Genomic DNA, 26,881 nt, shown 5'->3' on the forward strand with positions numbered 1-26,881 from the left:
CCCAGGCTTGGGGGTCTTTTGGAAAAAAGTACTAGCAGCTATGCAGGAGGTCACAGGGATCATAGTCCCCAGCCGCCCAGAGGCAGTCCTACTATACATATTTAATGTCTCGGAAAAGGCCTTTAGAAAGTCCCTCTTGGGCCACCTTCTCCAGGCAGCCAAGACAGTGGTCAAACGGCGCTGGAAAGATCCTGCACCCCCTACGATAGACGAGTGGGTAATGGAGGTGAATGTGATCCACCGCATGGAAATGGTGATGGCCCAGTCGCGTGGACAGACGATGGCGACAGCCACTAAATGGTTTCAATGAGAGTCATTCCTCTCTGGCAAAAAAATTCTTGAATTAATCTAACCTGCGGAAGATAGGCACCTTAGCCCCACTTACTTCAGATAATATTCACCACCCTTCCAACATTTCTTGGCCCAACGGACAAATTATCAGACCCGGCCGATGCGCTCTACTCTCCATCTCTTCCCCTCCTGCCCTGACTTATCCTTCCTTTGCTATTTTTCGTGATCATACTGCTTCTTAACCTTTCCTCAAATGGCTTATTATTCTTTTTGGTTCAAAACGACTATCCATGTATTATCTCAATCATTTACATATTGTCATGATGTTTGCGAATGTGTTGTGTCGCATAGACTTTGGTTTCGCATTGTCAGTTATAACATGGATCCATATTCTTTTAATGTATTCTTTAAAACTCAATAAAACTTTAAATTGGAAAAAAAAAAAAAAGATGAAACTGCAGAGACTCTAGCACAAGCCAGTAAAGACCTTGGCAAGCATTTGAAAACAATTGGAGTTGACAAAATCACAATCTGTCAGCTGCAAAAAGCCACCTTACTGGGCTCTGCATGCATCATTCGCCGATATATCACGCAGTCCTACATGCTTGTTAAGTGTCCAACTAGTGATTTAATACAAAATCCAGCATAGTGAGCTTATCAGCTCTGTTTTACTGTTTATGTATTATAATAATAATAATAATAATTTCTATCAAATTGGCTAGATCAGTGCCATAGACTATAGAGAACCACTCATTTATGTAAGACCAGAGAATTTTCTTTAGAGTGGGATTGAGCAGAAATTCAATGCATGAAGCTTCAAAATCAGAGCCATTTGGATAATATAAGCCAGTCACTAAATTCGCAGGCCTCTGGCACAATGTTCATGTCATGACAGAGCCAATTAAGGTAGGCGCGGAAAGTATTTAGAACCCATTTATATTTTTCACTCTTTGTTTCATTGCAGCAATTTGGTAAATTCAAAAAAGTTCATTTTTTTTCTCATTAATGCACTCCATCTTGACAGAAAAAAAACAGAAATGTAGAAATTTTTGCAAATTCATTAAACAAGAAAAACTGAAATATCACATTATCATAAGTATTCAGACCCTTTGCTCAGTATTAAGTAGAAGCACCCTTTTCAGCTAGTACAGCCATGAGTCTTCTTGGGAATGAAGTTTTTCACACCTGGGTTTGGGATCCTCTGCCATTCTTCCTTGCAGATCCTCTCCAATTCCGTCAGGTTGGATGGTGAACGTTGGTGGACAGCCATATTCAGGTCTCTCCAGAGATGCTCAATTGGGTTTAGGTCAGGGCTCGGGCTGGGCCAGTTAAGAATGGTCACAGAGATGTTCTGAAGCCACTCCATTGTTATTTTACCTGTGTGCTTAGGATCATTGTCTTCTTGGAAGTTGAACCTTCGGCCAAGTCTGAGGCCCAGAGCACTCTGGAAGAGGTTTTCTTCCAGGATATCTCTGTAATTGGCTGCATTCATCTTTCCTTCAATTGCAACCAATCATCCTGTCCCTGTAGCTGAAAAACACCTCCACAGCATGAGGCTGCCACCATCATGTTTCACTGTTGGGATTGTATTAAGCAGTTGATGAGCAGTGCGTGGAATTTTTCACATATACCTTTCGAATTATCACCAAAAAGTTCTATCTTCGTCTCATCAGACCAGAGAATCTTATTTTTCATAATCTGGGAGTCCTTCATGTGTTTTTTTTGCAAACTCTATGCGGGGTTTCATATGTCTTGCACTGAAGAGAGGTTTCCCTTGGGTCACTCTGTCATAAAGGTTCAACTGGTGGAGGGCTGCAGTGATAGTTGACTTTCTAGAACTTTCTCCCGTCTCCCTACTGCATCTCAGGAGCTCAACCAGTGATCTTGGGTCTCTTCTTTACCTCTCTCACCAAGGATCTTCTTCCATGATTGCTCAGTTTGGCTGGACGGCCAGGTCTAGGAAGACTTCTGGTGGTTCCAAACTTTTTCCATTAAGGATTATGGAGGCCACTGTGCTCTTAGGAACCTTGAGTAATGCAGAAATTATTTTGTAACCTTGGCCATATCTGTGCCTTGCCACAATTCTGTCTCTGAGCTCCTTGGGCAGTTCATTTGACCTCATGATTCTCATTTGGTCTGACATGCACTGTGAGCTATGAGGTCTTAAATACACAGGTATGTGCCTTTCCAAATCAAGTCCTATCAGCTTTATTAAACACAGCTGGAGTCCAATGAAGGAGTAGAACCATCTCAAGGAGCATCACAAGGAAATGGACAGCATGTGACTTAAATATGAGTTTCTGAGCAAAAGGTCTGAATACTTATGACCATATGATATTTCAGTTTTTCTTGTTTACTAAATTTGAAAAATTTCTACATTTCTGTTTTTTTCTGTCAAGATACGGTGCATAATGTACATTGAAACATGAGAAACAAAAATGAACTTTTTTTTTAATTTACCAAATAGCTGCAATGAAACAGAGGGAAAAATGTAAAGAGGTCTGAATACTTTCTGTACCCACTGTAATTTAGATTGAATAGAAAGGAATAAGCATTCAAATGCATTGTAAAAGAAGACTTACCTATAAGTTCTTTATTTCTCACATCTAAGGCCATATTCCTTAAAGCAGTTGCAACTGCACATACCACTCTATCATTATCAATTCGAAGGAGCTCAACCAAAATGGGTAGACCTTTTTCTTTGCGGACTGCAGCTCGAATATAAATTGACCACTGAAAAAAGTAAAAAAGGATATATTTACCAGCATTCACATGCAAAATTACAAAACAGAAAAAGCATTAACATAATTGTTACCTTCAGTCTCTAGGCTGAATTCAAAGCCATCCTTAAAGTAAATACGTCATGTGCATACAGAGCATATTCTGTAGTGAGAGGTGAAAGCATTATTTTAATGAATAAACTATACTCATGAGACTGCTGTATTGCATTAATGCTACTATTTGCCAAATGACAGTAAATTTAGTTGTAGAGAGCTGAAGCAACTTGTAAGGCCACAACTAGAATATAGGATGAATTTTTTGGCTCTATATTTAAAAAATATAATGGAAAGATAGAGACAAATCAAAGCCTGGTAACAAGATGATTACATGGTATGGACGGTCTCTCTTGTAGAAAGAGGTTAGAAAAGTTTGGCATGTTTACCTTGAAAAAAAATGCCTCAGAGGAGATCTCATTTACATGTAGAAATACATGCGTGGTCACAAATGATGAGAGGGAACTACCATGCTCGGGTGCTCGGTACTCGTTAAGACAGGTTGGATGCTAGGATGGGCATGACTCAAGCACCCGAGTATAATGGAAGTCATGGGGGACTCTAGCTGTTTTCCGGGAAATACAAAGCGCTGTCACATAATTTTTTTCTTCTAAGGACTTTACAAAGGACAAGTAAGCTTTCATTGCATGGGAAGAAATGAAATCTCGACAGCTAAGTAGGAAAGCGTTGTTCATTACAGTTAGAGCAGCCAGACAGTGGAATGAATATACATCTACCTATGAAGGATTTTGTTGTATCTTCCTAATACACACAAGGCACTACTCATTTTTAATGTGGAGACCTTCGAATTTTGCCTATTTTTGCATAAAAGTGCTGCCTAATTTTCTTGTGGTGGACTGGGTTATAAATAGAGATGAGTCACCCCCCTAGTGTTCGAGATTGGTTCGGTTCGTCGAACGGCGGGTGCGTTCGTCAAATATTCAACGAACACCTTTGAACCTCATTGAAAACAATGGCAGGCAAACACAAACACATACAAACACATAGAAAACACCTTCTAAGGTGTCCAAAATGTGACAACTCACAAGACACCACAAACACATGGAAAAGTGACAAGTACATATACTCAAGCTGAAAGAAAAGAGCTAGTTGAGTAAAAGGAGGAGGAGACACAGATGTAGGAGTATCTGCAAGTGAACATCGATGTCATGACTGTGCAACTTGAGCCTTGCTAATTTTGGGCTTCCAATCTGGAAAAATAGCCTGAGCTCGCCACTTACGCCTTGGAGATCTTGTCATGTCACGCAGCCAGAGTTCTCTCGGAACGTGTATTCAGTGCTGCTGGAGGTGTGCTGACAGATAAGTGCACGCGTCTGTCCAGTGACAATGTGGACAGACTAACGTTCATCATGATGAACAAATCATGGATCCGCAAGGACTTTTCTACCCGTGTCATCCTGAGGAGACTAAAGGCTTGTGGATTTTTGAATGTGCTTCATGCAAATAACCATTTTAAGTTTTCAACTGTGAGACAATTGATGTCACTTAAGTGGTGTCTGTGGCCAAATTTTGTGAAAAAATGGAGAGTCTTGTTGGAGTCCCCTTGCTGTGTTTTACATGATTTTAGAAGAGCATGACATGCCTAAAGAGGTTGACTTTCAGCATCTGCAAGCTGTTGGCCTAAGTCCTGCCCCTCGTCTTTCCAGTGAGGCCGGAACCGGAAGTTCCCAGAGGGCCACGGTCAGCGAGAGAGTGCTGCGAAAAGACCGAGGGGGCGGGCCAGAATGTGTAACTAACGGAAGTGGAGCAGGGACACCAGGACTCTGACAACGTTCCTGGAAGACGCAGAGGCAAGATGACGGAGCGAGACTGGACCCCAGAACGTGCTGTCCCTGGGACCGCGGCATGGATAGAGGAGGAAACAGAGCAGCTGTGCCGGAGGATGCGGACGCAATTCCTCTTCATTCTGAACCACTGGAGGGAAGAGATGAGGAGCCTGGCGGTGGCGGTACGAGCCCGTGAAATTGAAATCCCACGTAAAGAGAGGGTAAGCGGTTACCCAGTCCCTGTTGATTGCGCAAATCCGGCCATAGTGGCTGAGGGATGCAGACCGTCCCCGCTCGCGGTGAGCGCTTCACTACCGACTACCCCATCCTCGGCGGACGCCGAGCTGCCCCCACCAACCCCAGCAGCGGAACCTTCAGTTTATGTATCAGAATCTCCGGCTGCAGAGATCCAGACCAAGGCCCTCATTCCAGCCACGGCAGTGGTCACCCAGACACCGGCCAGACCAGACCCGGCTGCATTCCCGGACCGTCCTTAGAGGCGGAGCACCCGGGCCCTGCAACCCCGGCTGCGGAGCAGTCGGTTCTTCAGTTCGCACCTGCGGGAGTGTAACCAAGATGTTTGCCTGTTCCATTACCGCGCGGCATCCCGACGGCTGTTGGGGCCGCCAGAGTTCAAGTAAAGCCAGAGCCAGATGAGGAGCTGAGGCTGGATGCTGATGCCCCCTACTGGGAACGACAACAGTACCAGCTACAGTCAGTAATTGCAACCCGAGACCGGTGACGACGGAGCTTGCCGCCCGTGATCGAGAAGAGAAGGAGCAAATAAGGAGCGCTGCTTCTCGTGTAAGAGGGCCACGGTGCCGTGGCCTTGTGGAGCGGTTTGACCCAGAGCAAGGATGGGGGTTAATCCGCGAAGCAGTTCTCACAGCGGGGGTGTATGTGTCCCGACGAGATGGGGCGTAGAACCTTCCTTTGGGCCATCCAGAGTGTAATCTCCATCCGGTGACAGAAATGCTGCTTTTCTGCCAGGTGGACACAGAGGATTTTTGAGACCTTATGTCCATCGCAGTGCCCCAAGAGCAAATGCCCAGTCACCACTACTTCTCCAAGAAAGGTGTGCCAGCATGTCACACACAACATCACCGCTTCCTTGAGAAACTCTGTGTGTAACAGGGAGCATTTCACCACAGATACTTAACAGAGAACAGTAGAGATAGGTGATAATGCCGCGCCACAGATCACTTCAGGAACAGTAAGATTAACGTATCTTTATTGGCATAGGTCTACGCGTTTCAGGAGCCACGCTCCCTTCCTCAGGACCGTGAAGAACCAAGAGACATCAGTGATTTGATGTCTCTTGGTTCTTCACGGTCCTGAGGAAGGGAGCGTGGCTCCTGAAACGCGTAGACCTATGCCAATAAAGATACGTTAATCTTACTGTTCCTGAAGTGATCTGTGGCGCGGCATTATCACCTATCTCTACTGTTCTCTGTTATCTGCCGTCGGGTGGCTGCTGCCTGGATTAACGATTTACATGCTGTCAAAGGGGTTGTGACTTGCACAACTCCATCTGGTGAGTATTCACTCCCCTTCTCTCACCCCATATTATTGGGGTAATACCCTATTTGCGCTTCTTTATCCACAGTTCTATACCACCACAGATACTTGGAACAGTAAGCATGGACAGGGGCATTACATGTCGCTGACTGGGCACTGGTTAACTATGGCGAGAGATGGAGAAGGGTCTGCTGTACAAGCCTTGCCATCCCCACGAGTTGTGCGTCAATCCTCTGTATGTAGAAGTTCCTCCACTGCATCTGCCTCCTCAACCTCATCTCGGTCCTCGACCTCCGCCCAAATCCTGTCTGGTAAGGCCACCCGCGTTGTAACTGTGCACAAGGAATCCCGCACACCTCCTTACTATGCTGGTAGCAGAGCTCAACGGCATCAGGCGGTCGACTCTTTACTTTAAAATGTATGGGAAATGTGAGTCACACCACTGAGGAGTTGTGGACGGTTAGCTCTGGAGACCGAGTTTTATCAATGGTTGTCTCCACTCAACCTGCAGCCAGGGAAGGCCGTGTGCGACAAAACCGCAAACCTGGGTGCGGCCCTTCACCGGGGCAATGTGAAACATGTGCCTTGTATGCCTCACGTGTTGAACCTGGTTGTCCAACAATTTTTAAACCACTATCCCGGCCTACATGGCCTTCTGCAGAGGGCATGGTGTAATGCCTGCCTGGATCCACAGACTCAGACGGGCTGAAAGGATAGGCTTGAGGAAAGCCACTCACCAAGCAGGACCCCCAGAACCCTGAAACCCTTTAACCCCTATACAGGGATTTGGAATTACACAGGGCCCAAGGTGTTCACTCCCTGTAGAAGGCTGCAGTCCGAGAGAGTAGTAGTCAGGCAGGGTCAAACCAGGAATTGTGGAACAGGGACAGAATCAGCCGGCAAAGACGTAATCAGAAAACAAGCAAAGGTCAAATGCGGATCGGGCAACGAGGTACATAAATAGCAGGCAGGAGACGTAGTCAGGAAACAAGAGGTAGTCAGCACACAAAATCACAAAACACAACAGTGCGGAACAGGAACCAGAAGTTCAGAACTATCTCTGGCAGTGGTCAGCACAAAGGAGGGGCATTAAAAAGGGCGTGGTGTCTTCCCATTGGTTGTAGCTGAATGATGGTACTTCAGCTGTGAGACACCCACCACCTACAGTCAGCCAGTGGTACTGCAGATCCCAAGGTAACCCAGCCCAGTGGATGAGCGGTGCCTGCGCTCACCGGCGCCGCTGGCATCGACTCCTCTCCCATCACCAGCACGATCCACGAAAGGAACACGGCGTTACCTGGTGATCGGAGTAGAAGTCGCTGGAGCGGACTCCGGTGGTGACGTAGCAGCCATGTGCGACAATGCTGCAAACCTGGGTGTGGCCTTTCGCCGGGGCAATGTGACACACGTGCCTTGTATGGCTCACGTGTTGAACCTGGTTGGCCAGCAATTTTTAAATCACTATCCTGGCCTACATGGGTTCTGCAGAGTACACGTTCGCTATGTGCTCACTTCCGCCGTTCACACCCCGCAGCTCAACGACTTACATCGCTCCAGAAGTCTTTCGGCCTGCCGGTTCACCGTCTGAAATGTGATGTGCCGACACGCAGGAATTTGAATCTGCACATGTTGCAGCGACTGTGGCAGTACCGACGAGCCCTGCTGCAATATGTTATGATGTATAGCCTGGGCCAACGAGATCCAGAGGTGAGGCAGATCACGCTGCTGGAGTGGTCTCAGATCAAGGACCTATGCACCCTTCTGCACAGTTTCGAAATGGCGACGAAGATGTTTAGCGCTAACGATGCCATTATCAGCATGACAATTTCGGTCATCTACATGCTGGAGCACACTCTAATCAGTATTCGGAGTCAGGTGGTGGGACAAGAGGAAGGGGAAGAAGTACAGAAGGAGTCATATGCGGAAGGGATAACCAGATCTCTAAGGTCCAGACGGTCAGCAGCACCAAGGTGGCAGGCATGGGACGTTGGAGTAGAGGGATTAACAAGGGCGCATGGTAGCAGCCAAACTGTTGAGGAAGGTGCAGGAGCCCAGGAAGAAATGGAGGACGAACTGGCGATGGCCATGAAAGAATCAGCAAATGAGGGAGACCTTGATCACATTTCTGTTGTGCGAGGTTGGAGAGAGAGAGCAGAGGAAGGAAGCATGATTCTCACCTTGCTGGTAACAACACAGCAAGGACTTGTTCCTCCTGGATGCGCAAAACACATGAGCGCCTTCTTCCTGCACTACCTACAACATGACCCTCGGATTGTCAGAATTCGAAGTAATGCTGACTACTGGGTTGCCACACTCTTAGATCCCCGGTACAAGACAAAATTTGGCGAATTAATTCCTGCCATAGAAAGGGACGCACATATGCATGAGTATAAGCAGAAGCTGGTATGCAATCTTAGATCAGCTTTTCCATTAAACACCAGTGCTGCACAGAGTGAATCTCACATTTTTACCTTGCCAACCATGGGACTGTCGACTCATCACTCAAACTGTACCAGTGACACCATATCTGGTGGTAACAGAAATTTTATGGAATCGTTTATGAATTTTTTACACCATCCTTTGCAAGGCCAGAAGACACATAGTCAACGCCTGGAGAGGATGATACAGGAGTATCTCTAAGTGAACATCGATGTCATGACTGTGCAACTGGAGCCTTGCTCATTTTGGGCTTCCAATCTGGAAAAATGGCCTGAGCTCGCCACTTACGCCTTGGAGATCTTGTCGTGTCCCGCAGCCAGTGTTCTCTCAGAACGTGTCTTCAGTGCTGCTGGGTGTGTGCTGACAGATAAGTGCACGCGTCTGTCCACTGAAAATGTGGAACTAACATTCATCAAGATAAACAAGTCATGGATCCGCAAGGTCTTTTCTACCCCTGTGTCATTGTGTGGAGACTAAAGGTTTGTGGATTTTTGAATGTGCTCAATGAAAATAACCATTTTAAGTTTGCAACTGTGGGAAAATTGATGCCACTTATGTGGTGTCTGTGCCCAAATTTGGTAAAATAATTTCTGCCATAGAAAAGGACGCATGTATGCAGGAGTATCAGCAGAAGCTGTTACACAACCTTAGATCAGGTTTTCCCTAAACACCGGTGGTGCACAGAATAAATCTCACCGCTTTGTCATGGCTAGAAGGAAATGGTCTTTTACTTGTCCACATCTGAGGGACTGAGGGCTGGCTGCTGTGCTGAGACGGCATTGAGTAGGGTGTCCCTGCAGAGTTGCAAATTTGTTCATATACAAAATGAGTGGAAAAAGGCCAGATGCTGGTCGAAAGGGGAACAGGCGTGTTGGAAAGGGAAAAAAAGTTTGTGTCCGTGGGGTTCGTGGTAAAGCAACAGTAATATCTGCTGAAGAAACACCATCTATTACGGGGGGACTGGCAGATTAGGATAAGGTGGTATATATCCCAATCGCCAGTCGGGGTCCACCGTACTCCCAGATGGAAAAGGAGATACTGGCAACCTGAAGGTTAGGCGGAGAATAGAGAGCTGGGTGGCTCTGAAACTAATAGGAGCCTGACCCGAGTTAGACAACACTCGGATCTGGAGACTGTAAACCCTGTTAGCGTCACAGGGTCCACACACCCAGCCCAGGAACTTCCTATTAACAACACAGGGGCCCTGGGGGATGCTGTCCGTGTGCGTAGGGGGCACACCTGTGGACAGCAGGCGCAGCAGCAGCAGCCCAGTTAATGCCACTGGGCTGCACTAGCAGGACTGATAGGACAGGAGCTGGGCGTAACCGTGCCACGTTACAAAGTGTGGTGGCGTCCAGCACTGACGCCCTATCCCTGCTTACCTCTGTCCCAAAGCTGCAATGGGTTCAACACATGCAGGTGTGCTTTGTCTGAGCATAATAGAAGACTGCGCACCTCCATGTTGTCTCCAGCCCCTTTTATAACCTGGGTCCGCCCCAACCCAGGGTGGACCACAATGCACCTCCAGGAGCCAATAACAGAGTGCCACGTCATCAGTTACATAACCAGCGGCCTATTCGGAACCGCCACTTGACTGATGACCTCATGGCAGCCATGCCTCAAACACCTCACAAGTCATCGTCTGACGAACAATGATGAGGTGCCAAGTCATAGGGGCGCGCCTCGGCGAGCCAGACCAGAATGGCCACATCATCAGGACACCTTGAGCAGGCTCAGTAGGCACAACACAGGACTTAGCCTCAGCAATGGCACAGTCAGGCTGAGCATGTTCACTAGGCAAAACACTGGACTTAGGCTGGGGCTGGGGTAAATCGGCACATGCATGCGCACTAGCTGCCTCTCCACACTTAGACATGGAGGAGGAAGCAGCCAGCTGGACGACCCGAGGCACGGTCAAAAATGGCAGCCGACGCCTGGGCGCAACTGCAACTGCAGCAGGCTGCTTGTGGCTACAGCAGCACCAATTCTTAACACCATCTTCCAGTCAACATATGATGTCTACTTCTTCCCGTGGATTATCTAATATGATCCCTTTGTTATGGACACGACCATCGCTTCCAAATGTAGATGAGGCACCAAAACAGCAGGTGCTTGAATGGATCTCAAGTGCTCCATGAAGTGGCCTCTCCTCCACCTCAACTTCAATATCCCAAATACTCCATTCCTCTGTGGTGTCACCCTAATTTCACTTGCTTCCTACCAGCTCTCAAGTCTCCACCTGCCTTGCTGAGTATTGGGTAACAGGGATAGTTGAGTGTGCAGAGCTGTTCAGTCACACTATAGCCTGGGAATCAGGGGTCTGCTCCAAAGCTGCAGTGAGTCCAGACAAGGAAATGATCTGCACTGATGCCTAGAAGCTTTGTGAGTCAGATCCAGGCCAAGATGAAGAAGGTTCTGAGCATAATGTAGACCCTCATTCCCAAACTGTAACTCTTCTTGGTGGAGACAATGGGGAACATGCTGATGAGACTCAGATACCTGATTGGAACGACAACTTTACTATTCGGTCACGGCAGGAAGAGGTTGGCTCTGAGGAGTCAGGACGAGAGGAGTGAGAACACACAGGGTGATAATAAGGTTGGAGACCCCACTTACTGTCAACCCACAGTCAGCCAGTCGATGAGGTCAGCAGAGGAGGTGGAGGAGGATGCTACTGACGACGAGGTTAGGTTGCGCCTTCCTGGACAGAGACGGAGTACTGGAAGCTTGTCAACAAGTGCATCCTCAGCCACAACTCTGCCTGTGAGCAGAAGTCGTAGTGGCTCTGCAGGTCGCATGGGCTGTAAGCCTTGTTTAGTCTGGGCCTTTTTTGACATCGCAAAGGATCACCCAACTCATGTCATCTGTAAGATTTGTCACCAATCTGTAAGTAGAGGCCAAAAACCCACTAGTTTGAGTACTTTATCCATGAACCGTCACATGGATATGAAGTGATAGGGTGAGGGTGTATTGATGACCTTTATCCACCGTGAATTCAAGATGCTTATTTGCCGTTCATTGTATGCATTGTTCTTCACATGTAAAAGGGTAAGAGTGTATAAATGATCTTTATTCACTGTAAATGCAAAATGCTTATTTACTGTCTATTGTATGCATAGTTGCTGACCACCCACAAGTGGCTGCTGTTTTGCATCTGCCTTTGACTGTTTGATCATTAATTATAGCAACAGCAAAATGGTCTTCGGCTGTGGACTTGAATACCGAAGGAGGTGCTGTATGTGAGCAGAAGGAAAAGCGAAAGGTGTGCGCAATGGAAAGGAGCTGCCGCAGAAACACTTAGGTGGATTGTGAGGAGACTCGTGTCGGAGTTTGGTGAGGAGGATCGTAACACTTGTGAGCAGCATCCTGTGCCGGAGACCACCATTCTTCAGTTGCTGGCTATACTGATTACCGTGAGAGGATCTTCAAGTCTGTATTTATGGCAGCTTGACACCACAGTACCCAGGTACAGTAGGCTGGGCCCAGGACTGCATGCACGCAACACTTTGTTTTGGTAACAAAACACATATCAGTTGTGCTTAGGCCGACTATATAGACAATAAGACTTTCTTTGAGTTTGTCAGTTACAGTTAAAATCTTAAAGGGACAGCGACACATGTTTGCATTGACTGTTGCTTTACAAGATTTCCAGGACTGTGTTGCTGAGCTCTGTGGTTTGTCTTACCACTTTTATCATCTGCCTTATCTGTGAGGCTTCAGCAAACAAGGGTATTCAGGGGGGTTAATGGGTTTTGTCTATGTTTAGGTAGATAAGTTGTAAGCTCTTGTGCTGCGCCACTGGTAGGTCGTGTTTGCACACACACACAATTACTCCTTCTACCCAGAGGGATTACCAGGTATTACGCGACTGTTTAGACAGTCCCTTGGTTAGGCAAAGGTTGGTGAGAAGGCGGTATAAATCACTATTACGAGTGGCGCAGCATATGGGTGTAGGCTTTTGGCCTTGTGAATAGATTATTCTATTCTTTCTGTTTTATGCATGGTTTTTATTGTTTGTTTTGGTAAAGTTAAATAATCATTTATCAACCCAACTGCCTAGAGTCCTTTTCCTGGTGCGTGGTTTTGCTGTATACTGGGAAGCTCACCCTGTACATGACTTTAAATGAAGCATAAGTTGCAGTGGGAAGCTCAATGTGCTACAATGCGACCTAGCAGGGCGGGGCAACCACCGTGTGCCCCATGAAGTGCATCTGCGTGCTCTTCATCCTCTGTCTGTGACTGTGGGGACAGCAGTCGCACATGCTTTTGGACACAGACCTTCCCCCTCTTTACCCGCAACAGGCAGTGTGATTGGCAGGTCGTCAGTTGTTTTGGAAGTGGAAACAGCTGCTGCTGTTGAGCTTTCTCAGACATCGAGAGCACCACCTTTGGATGAAGGAAACATTATATCTACGTCTTCACCTTCCTCACAGATTGGCTGGACTCGCTGCGGGTACAAATTGGCTACTAGAGATGGAGAGGTGGGGTAGCTTTCTCGACAGCAGTGGTACGTCACTGACTATCACACACACTGATACTATGCCCCAAAGAATTGCCTGCACTTTTTGCAGTTACAAATTGTCTAGCAGAAATGGAGAAGTGGGCTATGTTTGTATAAAGCAGTGGTACGTCCCTGATTATCACACATGCTGATACTATGCCCCAAACAATTGCCTGCACTTTTTGCAGTTAAAAATTGTCTAGCAGAAATGGAGAAGTGGGCTATGTTTATGGAAAGCAGTGGTATGTCACTAAGTATCACACACGCTGATACTATGCCCCAAGGAATTTCCTGCACTTTTTGCAGTTAAAAATTGTATAGCAGAAAAGGAGAACTGGGATATCTTTGTGGAAAGCAGTGGCATGTCACTGACTATCACACACGCTGATAATATGCCCCAAAAAAATTGCCTGAGCTGATTTTGACAGACGCTGTGAAAAACCCTTGCACAGCGCTGGCACAGACCTACCTAGCAAAAATGGCTATGAACTGCTCTAATCTAGCCCTGAAAAGGGCTTAACTTACAAGTAGTCCCTAATCCCTAACCAATGTGTAGATTGCACTGTATAAGTGTATAGTGCCCACAGCAGCAGCAGCAGTGGGAGCAGTGACTGACACACACCCGCAGCACTGAGATAATGGCGGCGATGGGGAAAATGGCCGGGTCTTATAGGGCAAAGACATGTGACATGCACAGGCAATGAAACATGCCCTTGCTTGTCTGGCAAAAATCCAGTTAGCTGTGTGTGTCTCTGATTGGCTGACAGCCTGGCCCGCCCCACTGTACGCGCGGTTAGGAAAAAAAAATACCGATCACCATTCTTTCAGCCCTCAGCGGCACTGATCTAAACCCCGTCCCCACCGCACACTATACGCTAAATTTTGATAATATCATTATTAACAGTGACTGACAGTATTACAGTGAAAAGCCAGCTAGTAACTAGCTATGCTTTTGGTGAACGAATAGTTATCGAATGGTAACTTGAACGATCGAACGTGAAGCAAATCGTTCGAGTTTGTCGAACGACTCGAACATCGCCCAAAATAACTCGAATTTGAAATTGGCGACCGGTTCATTTCGAACACCACTCATCTCTAGTTATAAATAATCTATTGATAGATTATAACTTATTTATAACATTATAATGTACAGTTGAAACCAGAAGTTTACATATACTATCTAAAAAGACACATATGCATGTTTTTCTCACAATCTAACATGAAATCGGAATAAGCTTTTCCCATTTGAGGTCAATTAGGATTACCAAAATTATTTATATTTACCAAATGCCAGAATAATGAGAGATAGAATGTTTTAATGGATTTTTATTAATTTCTGTCAAAAGTTAACATATGTTTTATTAGTATTTGCTACTATTTCTCTTCAACTGTACGACTTGGGTCAACTGCTTTGGATATCCTTCCACAAGCTTCTCATAATAGTTGATAGGAAATTGGGCCCATTCGTCCTGACAGAACTGGTCTCTCTGAGCAATGTTTATAGGTCACCTTGCTTGCACCTGCTTTTTCAGCTTTACTCATAAATTTTCAATAGGATTGAGATCAGGGCATTGAGTTTGTTATCCTTAAGCCACCTTACAACCAGTTTAGCAGTATGTTTTGAGTCATTGTCCATGTTCAAGACCCATTTCCGCCCAAGCTATAAGTTTCTGGCTGATGTCTTGAGATGTTGCTTCAGTATTGCCACATAATCTTTTTTCCTCATGCTGCCATCTATTTTGTGAAGTGCACCAGTCCCTACTGCAGCAAAACCACCCATAACATGATGCTGCTACCCTTGTATTTTATAGTTGGGATGGTGTTTTTAGGCTTCAAAGATTCTCCCTTTTTCCTCCTAACATAATGATGGTCATTATGGCCAAACAGTTCAATTTTAGTTTCGTCAGACCACAGGACATATTATGGTCTTTGCTCTTGTGTGAATTTGCAAACATTAATCTGGCTTTTTTATGTTTCTTTTGGAGTAATGGCTTCTTCCTGGAAGAGTGGCCTTTCAGCCCATGTTGATACAGTACTCGTTTCACTGTGGATAATGACACAATTGTACCAGCTTCCACCAGCATTTTCAAAAGGTCTTTTGCTTTTGTTCTTGGGTTCATATGCGCATGTCTGACCAAAGCACATTCATCTCTAGTACACAGAACCTGTCTTCTTCCTGAGCAGTTTGATGGCTGGATATTCACATCTTGTTTGTACTTGCATATAATTGTTTGTACAGATGAATGATGCATCTTCAGGTATCTGGAAATTGCACCCAAGGATGAATCAGACTTGTGCAAGTCCACAATTCTTTTCCTGAGATCTTGGCTGATTTCTTTTGACTTTACCATGATGTTACATAAATAAGCAGTATGTTTCATGTGTGCATTAAAATACATCCACAGGTGCGTCTCTAATTAACTCAGATGTTGCCAATAAATCTATCACAAGCTCCCAAAGACATGACAACATCATATAGGCTGTCCAATATTGTTTAAAAGCATAGTACTCTTAGTGTATGTAAAGTTTTGACTTTGCAGTAAATAATAACGATGCCTTAAAACATTCTCTCTCATTATTCTGGCATTTGGCAAATATAATTTTTTTTTGGTAATCCTAGTTTACCTAAAACAGGAAAGGTTTATTCTGATTTCATGTCATATGGTGAGAAAAACATGCAGATGTGTCTCTGTAGATAGCGTATGTAAACGTTTGGTTTCAACTGTAGAAATGATGGAGAAAGGTTCAAACTTGATAGAGAGTATGTCTGTTTAACCCCTTCACGACCGCGGGCAGTAAAATTACGTCCTATTTTAACGTGACTTAACGACCAGGGACGTAATTTTACTGCCTAAACTTCATTTGATTGCCGTGGCCATAGCAACGGCTTTCAAATGATGTCCCCTGCTGTTTCTTACAGCAGGGGACCTTTGCTTGACCCCAGGGGGGGCGGCATCGCCACCCCCTATCGACGATCGATGTGATTGGCTGTTCAAATCTGAACCGCCAACCACATCGATCGCACTAATTTCGGCAAAAATAATGCCCGAATTAGTGCGATCCTGTGAGATCCAGCTATGAGATGCCGCAGCTGCTGCAGCATATCATAGGTGGACCTCAAACATGCCGCCCCCAGCCCCTGCAGCACTGATTGGAGCGATCGTGCTATGACGCGCAATCGCTCCAATCAGTGTGCAGTGGGGCGGTCTGATCTGCCGGTGGCCGCCCTCCCCAGGCCTGTGCTGGCCTGCGAGCCCTCCCCCAACATGTCTGCAGCGTGCAGTGGCTGGTACTTGTGGTACCACGCCACCGCTGCTGCTGCCGCCGCCGCCGTAGCTGAGGTCACCGCTGCTGCTGCACGTGAGTACTGTGCTCACTTTGCAGCTCCTGTGGTGCCCCTGCACGCTGCCGTGATAGCCCCTGCCATGCCCCCCCCGCGATCTGCCCCCCCCGACATCCCGATCTGCTCCCCCCGACATCCCGATCTGCCCCCCCCCGCGATCTGACTGCCTCCCCCATTATCTCTATTCTGCTTCTGCAGCTCCCTCTCCGGTCTCCCCCTCTGCTCTCCCCCCCCTCTGCTCTCACCCCCCCCCTCTCCCCCTCTGCTCCCCCCCCCCTCTGCTCTCACCCCCCCTCTCCCCCTCTGCTCTCCCCCGACATCCTCTTACCTGTCTTCACCGGCCTGATCACATCTGAGTCCATCGCTGGGTCCTTCCTGGGCATTCTGCTGATCTGCCTGCTGCTCCTGTAAAGCTGTCCATCTCTCTGCCATCTGTTCCTCTGCAGCTCTTCTGGTCAGTGATCCTCCTGCTAGTCCTCTGGGTACTGTGAGTATAACTTTTTTTTTTTTTTCCCGTATCCCCTGTCCATTTTTACACCTCATCCGTCCGTGCGTCCCGCCAAGCGCTGATCAGGGATGCAGATAACGGATCGGCATCCCTGCTCAATTTTTGGCGTGACTTTTTTTTCCGTATCCCCGACGCTTTTTGTATCGCATCCGTCCGTGCGTCCCGCCAAGCGCTGATCAGGGATGCACATAACGGATCGGCATCCATGGTCAATTTTTGGCGTGACTTTTTTCCATATTCACGACGCTTTTTGTATCGCATCCGTCCGTGCATCCCGCCGAGCGCTGATCAGGGATGAAGATAACGGATCTGCATCCGTGGTCAGTTTTTGGCGTGACTTTTTTCCGTATTCACGACGCTTTTTGTATCACATCCGTCCATGCGTCCCGCCGGGCGCTGATTAGGGATGCAGATAACGGATCGGCATCCCTGCTCAATTTTTGGCGTGACTTTTTTCCGTATTCACGACGCTTTTTGTATCGCATCCGTCCGTGCGTCCCGCCGAGCGCTGATCAGGGATGCAGATAACGGATCTGCATCCGTGGTCAGTTTTTGGCGTGACTTTTTTCCGTATTCACGACGCTTTTTGTATCACATCCGTCCATGCGTCCCGCCGAGCGCTGATTAGGGATGCAGATAACGGATCGGCATCCCTGCTCAATTTTTGGCGTGACTTTTTTCCGTATTTGCGACGCTTTTTGTATCGCATCCGTCCGTGCATCCCGCCAAGCGCTGATCAGGGATGCACATAACGTATCTGCATCCATGGTCAATTTTTGGCGTGACTTTTTTTTTTACGTATCCCCGACGCTTTTTTTTATCGCATCCGACCGTGCGTCCTGCAGCGGCCGATCAGTGCACTGCGTCTGTGCGTTTGAAAAGTCAAATGGTGCTCCTTCTCTTCTGAGCCCCGCCATGCGCCCAAACAATTACTTTCCACCACATATGAGGTGTCTGTGTACTCATGAGAAATTGCACAATACTTTTTATGGTGCATTTTTTCCTGATAGCCTTGTGAAAAAAAAAGCTACCTAGTTGAAGCAACCGTTTTGTGGTAAAAAAAAAATTTTTTCTTTTCACGGCTCAACGCTATAAACTTCTGTGAAGCCCCCAGGTGTTCAAAGTGCTCACCAAATATCTAGAAAAATTATTTGAGGGCTCTAGTTTCCAAAATGGTGTCACTTGTGGGGGATCTCCACTGTTTAGGCACCATAGGGGGTCTCCAAACGTGACATGGCGTCCGCTAATGATTCCAACCAATTTTGCTGTCAAATGGCGCTCCTTCTCTTCTGAGCCCCGCCATGCGCCCAAACAATTACTTTCCACCACATATGAGGTATCTGCGTACTCAGGAGAAAATGCACAATACATTTTATGGTGCATTTTTTCCTGATAGCCTTGTGAAAAAAAAAGCTACCTAGTTGAAGCAACCGTTTTGTGGTAAAAAAAAAATTTTTTCTTTTCACGGCTCAACGCTATAAACTTCTGTGAAGCCCCCAGGTGTTCAAAGTGCTCACCAAACATCTAGAACAATTATTTGAGGGCTCTAGTTTCCAAAATGGGGTCACTTGTGGGGGAGCTCCACTGTTTAGGCACCTCAGGGGGTCTTCAAACCCGACATGACGTCCGCTAACAGGTGCAGCTAATTTTGCACTCAAAAATTCAAATGGCGCTCCTTGCCTTCCGAGCACTGCTGTGTGTCCAAACATTTGATTTCCACCACATATGAGGTATCTGCACACTCAGGAGAAAATGCACAATACATTTTATGGTGCATTTTTTCCTGTTACCCTTGTGAAAAAAAAGCTACCTAGTTGAAGCAACCGTTTTGTGGTAAAAAAAATTTTTTTTTCTTTTCACAGCTCAACACTATAAACTTCTGTGAAGCCCCCAGGGGTTCAAAGTGCTCACCAAACATCTAGAAAAATTATTTGAGGGCTCTAGTTTCCAAAATGGGGTCACTTGTGGGGGAGCTCCATTGGTTAGGCACCTCAGGGGGTCTTCAAATCCGACATGGCGTCCGCTAATGAGTGCAGCTAATTTTGCGTTCAAAAATTCAAATGGCGCTCCTTCCCTTCCCAGCTCTGCCGTGCGCCCAAACAATTGATTTTTACCACATATGGGGTATCAGCGTACTCAGGAGAACATGCACAATAAATTGTATTGTGTACTTTATCTTTTCTCCCTTGTAAAAATGAAAATTTTATGGCTAAAGTAACATTTTTGTGTTAAAAAGTAAAATTTTCATTTTTTCCTTCCACATTGCTTTGGTTCCTGTGAAGCACCTAAAGGGTTAATAAACTTCTTGGATGTGGTTTTGAGCAGTGTGAGGGGTGCAGTTTTTAGAATGGGGTCACTTTTGGGTATTTTCTGTCACCTAGGCCTCTCAAAGTCACCTCAAATGTAATGTGGTCCCTAAAAAAAATTATTTTGTAAATGTTGTTGGAAAAGTGAGAAATTGCTGATGACCTTTGACCCCTTCTAACTTCCTAACGGAAAAAAAATTTGTTTCGAAAATTGCGCTGATGTAAAGTAGACAAGTGGGAAATGTTATTTAGTAACTATTTTGTGTGACATATCTCTCAGATTTATGGGCATAAATTTTCAAAGTTTGAAAATTGCGAAATTTTCAAAATTTTCGCCAAATTTCCTAAATTTTCACAAATAAACGCAAAAAATATCGGCCTAAATTTACCACTGACATGAAGTCCAATATGTCACGAAAAAACAATCTCAGAATCGCCAGGATCCGTTGAAGCGTTCCAGAGTTATAACCTGTCAAAGTGACACTGGTCAGAATTGCAAAAAATGGCCCGGTCATTAGGGTGTTTTAGTGGCCGGGGGTGAAGGGGTTAAAGCCTATGTGACTATGTAACACAGGACATCATTTTAAGCTGTCAGACCCACCTTAATAGTACCACAAGGATTTTTTTATCCATATTTATCCATATTACATCCATATTTATACATCAACATTTCAAAATGAAGATGATCAAATAGGTTTCCTATGTTAATAATGGCAATGTATCACTAACTATCTCATGCAACACAGATGTTCAATATGGGATCCAAATTTTGTTTCGGGCACCCATAAACCTGAATGGGTGAGTTTCATTTAATATATGGAAGGGAAAGGTGCATATCTTGATTTTTTTTTTCACATTTTTTTACTACTGGTATATGTTATGGGTACTCCAGCCATGTGAACTTGATGATTTAATAGAGGAAATTCCTTTCATCGGCTCTACTTACAGGGAATCTGTCAGCAGGTTTTTGCTATCTCATCTGAGAGCAGCATGATGTAGGCAAAGAGATCCTCAATCAATGATGTATCACTTAGATTACTGGGTGCAGCCATTCTGACATGATAAAAATATTTATATTTAGCAATCTGAGCTGAGAGATCTGTCAAGCCCACACCAAATTCTCAGTAGACATTGTACATTGACAGTGAGGTGTAAATCAAAAGAGGAGGCGTGCTGGACTGCTATGTGAGTAATATTGTCATCCAAGCAATGATAAGTCCAGCTGCTTAAACAACCATAGCAAATAAACAACAGATTGGACCTTGACAAGACAGGCATCCCTAAATTTTCTGTTAACCCTTGCAGCATGCTGTTTTCAGCTTACATAGCAAAACCATGCTGAAAGATTCCCTTTAAGGCTACAGATACCAAAGTTGCTATTGAAAGATAAAGTTAAAGTATTAACTGTCATGGATGTGCCCTGCTCTGGGGGGGATCTCTGGTGAGTCTGTGACCAGAAGGTCACAGCACCTTATTGTGCACAGGTCTGCATCTAATGTTTAAATGTATTTTGCTTTCTTTTCGGGCTGTAGTGGTTAAGGACTCTTTCCTATCTGGGTATCCTTTGGAGCCTTAATCCCTTCCCAGGTGCAGCTCTTTTGTGACCACTCCCCTTCGCTATAAATAGACATGTGTCTCCTCCCCATCAGTTTCATCCCATTGTCTCTAGTCTTTCCTTGTGAAAATGAGAATAAAACTGATCCCTCTACAGTGTGACAGCCTTTAAGATATTACCAACATCTGATGTTGGTTTATGATTCTCATATCTAAGCTGCCTCTTTGGAAGGAGCCTGACTTTGGAAGATGCTGAAGTTTCATGACAATTTCAGCTAATATGTTTACTGCATTGGAATTGCTTGGAATATTTTCCTTTCTATTTCCCCCTGTCTTTCTTCCTACCCTTGTATTTGGATTATTGCAATAGTAATACGAGTGCTTTTTCCAGCATTCTCACTAGCCAGGGTGAGCTCAGGGCAAACAAGGGTGCAGGCAAATGTTTGGTGACAGTGTGAAATAACCCCTATAGGAACATTAGAGAGTGCAGGGAACAGCCTCAGGTGAGTGCAGAAGGTGTGCCCACTCTTCTCTCTCTAGTGCCAGGACCCACAATTGTATTGTATACACTGTTTGTTGCAGCACTTGCTGGGGGTTCCCTTATTCCTCGTGGGACCCCAGTAGCCACTTTGTGACATAAACTGCCAAGATTGAAGTTGAATTGCAGAATAATATATGATGTATGGTATCAAAATCAGGTAGTATTCTACAGCTATAAAGGAACCTCAATAACCCATTCACTTCATATATTCTCATATCACACAACCAAGCACAGTATTTTCTTTCATCTTCTTTTTCTTGTTTTACATCAAAACAGGTTACAGCTTTTGCTGTATTATCTAGTAGCATTGTTTCTCATGCTCTGAAATCTACAGTATCTTCAAGATAGAGGAGGAAACTGCACAATGTAAAATATGTGAAGAAAGCAAAAGCCTGTCGGTCATGAAATGGACAGCTGATATCTGAGAAAGGACCAATGCTATCCATTTGGCAATTATTTCACAACTACAAAATGTGATTTCTGTAGCAAAGGCTAGGCTCATAGCTAAACCCAATGTAGATGGCACAAAACCTCTTCAGTTGTGATGCTACCACTACAGTTATGTCAAAAAAGACTGATTCCAGCAGTGGGAGGGCAGTGCTGGCGTGGCATAGGTAAACAAGAATTTTGACAAATTTGCTCAGATCAAACCTAAGAACATAAAGGTTAAAGCTAGAAAATGCCTTTAAAGACAATGGGCCAATTCATCATTTGTAGGTTTTTATTTTGTCTTGTGGTATTCGTTATGCAAGAACCTGCTTAACTAATCAAATGCTACATAGTTGCAAGTTAAATTTCTGTATGAGATAAGCATGATGATTCTCTATAAAACGAAGGTAGTCTCACACTGAAAGATGTAGTGTATGGTGAGATATGGAGCCTGAAAGCAAAAGGTTTAAAATATTGTTACCCATTTGCTCGTCAGGATAAATATGCCATTTTAAGTTTGTACAATTTGGGATTTATGCCAAATCACAAAATCGATATTAGCCATTATTCTATGAGCAAAACAAAACAAAAAAATAGAAATACTGAATTATATAGGCATCTGCCCCACTTAAGGCCTCTTTCACACGTCCGTGAAAATCACGCACATTTTTCATGGCTGTGTCAAAGGTACGTATTGCCCTCCGTATGCCGTGTTTATGGCACACGTGTGTTCTCCACGTGTTATCCGTGATAACACATGGAGAATGGAAACTTTCTGGCGTTGCTGTCCGTGGTGCTGATCTCCGGTGCTGCTGACTCCCCGCTGCTGCTGCTTCCGGCCTACAGTGGAGTGAATATGCAATGAGCATAATGAGCGGGGGTCGGAAGCGAGTGACAGCAACGACAGATACAGCAGCGCATGAGAAGGCGAGTACAGAAATTCTTTTTATTTCACAGGCATGTGTGTTTTCTCCAGTGCGTGTCACACGGATCATATCCGTGCGGTCCGTGTGACACCTGTGATGACGGACAAAAACGGACATGTCTACGTGTGGAGCACACGGGTACACGTATGCTCCACATGGACACACAGTCCATGGCAAAACACGCACCTGAGCACAGTCCCATTGATTTTAACCCCTTCACCCCCGGCCACTAAAACACCCTAATGACCGGGCCATTTTTTGCAATTCTGACCAGTGTCACTTTGACAGGTTATAACTCTGGAACGCTTCAACGGATCCTGGCGATTCTGAGATTGTTTTTTCGTGACATATTGTGCTTCATGTCAGTGGTAAATTTAGGCCGATATTTTTTGCGTTTATTTGTGAAAATGTAGGAAATTTGGCGAAAATTTTGAAAATTTCGCAATTTTCAAACTTTGAAAATGTATGCCCATAAATCTGAGAGATATGTCAGACAAAATAGTTACTAAATAACATTTCCCACTTGTGTACTTTACATCAGCGCAATTTTCGAAACAAATTTTTTTTCCGTTAGGAAGTTAGAAGGGGTCAAAGGTCATCAGCAAATTCTCATTTTTCCAACAAAATTTACAAAATAATTTTTTTTAGGGACCACATTACATTTGAGGTGACTTTGAGAGGCCTAGGTGACAGAAAATACCCAAAAGTGACCCCATTCTAAAAACTACACCCCTCACACTGCTCAAAACCACATCCAATAAGTTTATTAACCCTTTAGGTGCTTCACAGGAACCAAAGCAATGTGGAAGGAAAAAATGAAAATTTTACTTTTTAACACAAAAATGTTACTTTAGCCATAAAATTTTCATTTTTACAAGGGAGAAAAGAGAAAGTACACAATACAATTTATTGTGCATGTTCTCCTGAGTACGCTGATACCCCATATGTGGTAAAAATCAATTGTTTGGGCGCACGGCAGAGCTCGGAAGGGAAGGAGCGCCATTTGAATTTTTGAACGCAAAATTAGCTGCACTCATTAGCGGACGCCATGTCGGGTTTGAAGACCCCCTGAGGTGCCTAACCAATGGAGCTCCTCCACAAGTGACCCCATTTTGGAAACTAGAGCCCTCAAATAATTTTTCTAGATGTTTGGTGAGCACTTTGAACCCCTGGGGGCTTCACATAAGTTTATAGCGTTGAGCCGTGAAAAGAAAAAAAAAAATTTTTACCACAAAACGGTTGCTTCAACTAGGTAGCTTTTTTTTTCACAAGGGTAACAGGAAAAAATGCACCATAAAATGTATTGTGCATTTTCTCCTGAGTACGCAGATACCTCATATGTGGTGGAAATCAAATGTTTGGACACACAGCAGTGCTCGGAAGGCAAGGAGCGCCATTTGAATTTTTGAGTGCAAAATTAGCTGCACCTGTTAGCGGACGCCATGTCGGGTTTGAAGACCCCCTGAGGTGCCTAAACAATGGAGCTCCCCCACAAGTGACCCCATTTTGGAAACTAGAGCCCTCAAATAATTGTTCTAGATGTTTGGTGAGCACTTTGAACACCTGGGGGCTTCACAGAAGTTTATAGCGTTGAGCCGTGAAAAGAAAAAAATTTTTTTTTACAACAAAACGGTTGCTTCAACTAGGTAGCTTTTTTTTTCACAAGGGTAACAGGAAAAAATGCACCATAAAATGTATTGTGCATTTTCTCCTGAATACGCAGATACCTCATATGTGGTGGAAATCAAATCTTTGGACACACGGCAGTGCTCGGAAGGCAAGGAGCGCCATTTGAATTTTTGAATGCAAAATTAGCTGCACTCATTAGCGGACGCCATGTGGGGTATGAAGACCCCCTGAGGTGCCTAAACAATGGAGCTCCCCCACAAGTCACCCCATTTTGGAAACTAGAGCCCTCAAATAATTTTTCTAGATGTTTGGTGAGCACTTTGAACACCTGGGGGCTTCACAGAAGTTTATAGCGTTGAGCCGTGAAAAGAAAAAAAATTTTTTTTACCACAAAACAGTTGCTTCAACTAGGTAGCTTTTTTTTTCACAAGGGTAACAGGAAAAAATGCACCATAAAATGTATTGTGCAATTTCTCCTGAGTACGCAGATACCTCATATGTGGTGGAAAGTAATTGTTTGGGTGCATGGCGGGGCTCAGAAGAGAAGGAGCGCCATTTGACAGCAAAATTGGTTTGAATCATTAGCGGACGCCATGTCACGTTTGGAGACCCCCTATGGTGCCTAAACAGTGGAGCTCCCCCACAAGTGACACCATTTTGGAAACTAGAGCCCTCAAATAATTTTTCTAGATGTTTGATGTGCACTTTGAACACCTGGGGGCTTCACAGAAGTTTATAGCGTTGAGCCGTGAAAAGAAAATTTTTTTTTTTTACTACAAAACGGTTGCTTCAACTAGGTAGCTTTTTTTTTCACAAGGGTAACAGGAAAAAATGCACCATAAAATGTATTGTGCATTTTCTCCTGAGTACGCAGATACCTCATATGTGGTGGAAATAAATTGTTTGAGCGCATGGCGGGGCTCAGAAGAGAAGGAGCGCCATTTGACTTTTCAAACGCACAGACGCAGTGCACTGATCGGCTGCTGCAGGACGCACGGTTGGATGCGATAAAAAAAAGCGTCGGGGATACGTAAAAAAAAAAAAGTCACGCCAAAAATTGACCATGGATGCAGATACGTTATGTGCATCCCTGATCAGCGCTTGGTGGGACGCACGGACGGATGCGATACAAAAAGCGTCGCAAATATGGAAAAAAGTCACGCCAAAAATTGACCATGGATGCCGATCCGTTATGTGCATCCCTGATCAGCGCTTGGCGGGACGCACGGATGGATGTGATACAAAAAGCGTCGGGGATACGGAAAAAAAAAAGTCACGCCAAAAATTGAGCAGGGATGCCGATCCGTTATCTGCATCCCTGATCAGCACTTGGCGGGACGCACAGACGGATGCGATACAAAAAGCGTCGGGGATACGGAAAAAAAAGTCACGCCAAAAATTGAGCAGGGATGCCGATCCGTTATCTGCATCCCTGATCAGCGCTTGGCGGGACGCACGGACGGATGCGATACAAAAAGCGTCGGGGATACGGAAAAAAAAAAGTCACGCCAAAAATTGAGCAGGGATGCCGATCCGTTATTTGCATCCCTGATCAGCGCTTGGCGGGACGCACGGACGGATGAGGTGTAAAAATGGACAGGGGATACGGAAAAAAAAAAAAAGTTATACTCACAGTACCCAGAGGACTAGCAGGAGGATCACTGACCAGAAGAGCTGCAGAGGAATAGATGGCAGAGAGATGGACAGCTTTACAGGAGCAGCAGGCAGATCAGCAGAATGCCCAGGAAGGACCCAGCGATGGACGCAGATGTGATCAGGCCGGTGAAGACAGGTAAGAGGACGTCGGGGGAGAGTAGAGGGGGAGAGGGGTGGGTGAGAGCAGAGGGGGGGGGAAGCAGAGGGGGAGGGGGTAGAGCAGAGGGGGAGACCGGAGAGGGAGCTGCAGAACAGAGATAATGGGGGAGGCAGTCAGATCGCGGGGGGAGCAGATCGGGATGTCGGGGGGGGGGTTGGGGGGAGCAGATCGCGGGGGGGGCACGGCAGGGGCTACCATGGCAGCGCGCAGGGGCAGCACGGGAGCGCGCAGGGGCACCACGGGAGCGCGCACGGGCTGGCTGCAAAGTGAGCACAGTACTCACGTGCAGCAGCGGTGACAGCTAGGGCGGCGGCGGCGGCAGCAGCGGCGGTGGCGTGGTACCACAAGTACCAGCTACTGCACGCTGCAGACATGTTGGGGGAGGGCTCGCAGGCCAGCACAGGCCTGGGGAGGGCGGCCACCGGCAAATCACACCGCCCCACTGCACACTGATTGGAGCGATTGCGCGTCATAGCACGATCGCTCCAATCAGTGCTGCAGGGGCTGGGGGAGACATGT

The 26,881-nt window shown here is 45.7% G+C and overlaps 1 protein-coding gene across 8 annotated transcripts in view; it reads right to left on the minus strand.

Moving 5' to 3' along the window:
* Positions 1-26,881, minus strand: part of CTNND2 (catenin delta 2) — a 3,073,686-nt gene that overhangs the window by 678,966 nt on the left and 2,367,839 nt on the right. For all 8 annotated transcript variants that reach the window (XM_075314970.1, XM_075314969.1, XM_075314967.1 and 5 more), the window contains one exon: positions 2,874-3,024. In XM_075314970.1, coding sequence (XP_075171085.1) covers positions 2,874-3,024 — 151 coding nt within the window. The remainder of the gene's footprint in view (positions 1-2,873; positions 3,025-26,881) is intronic.

The sequence above is a fragment of the Anomaloglossus baeobatrachus genome, chromosome 6 (assembly GCF_048569485.1).
Source record: "Anomaloglossus baeobatrachus isolate aAnoBae1 chromosome 6, aAnoBae1.hap1, whole genome shotgun sequence".
NCBI classification, from domain to species: Eukaryota; Metazoa; Chordata; class Amphibia; order Anura; family Aromobatidae; genus Anomaloglossus; species Anomaloglossus baeobatrachus.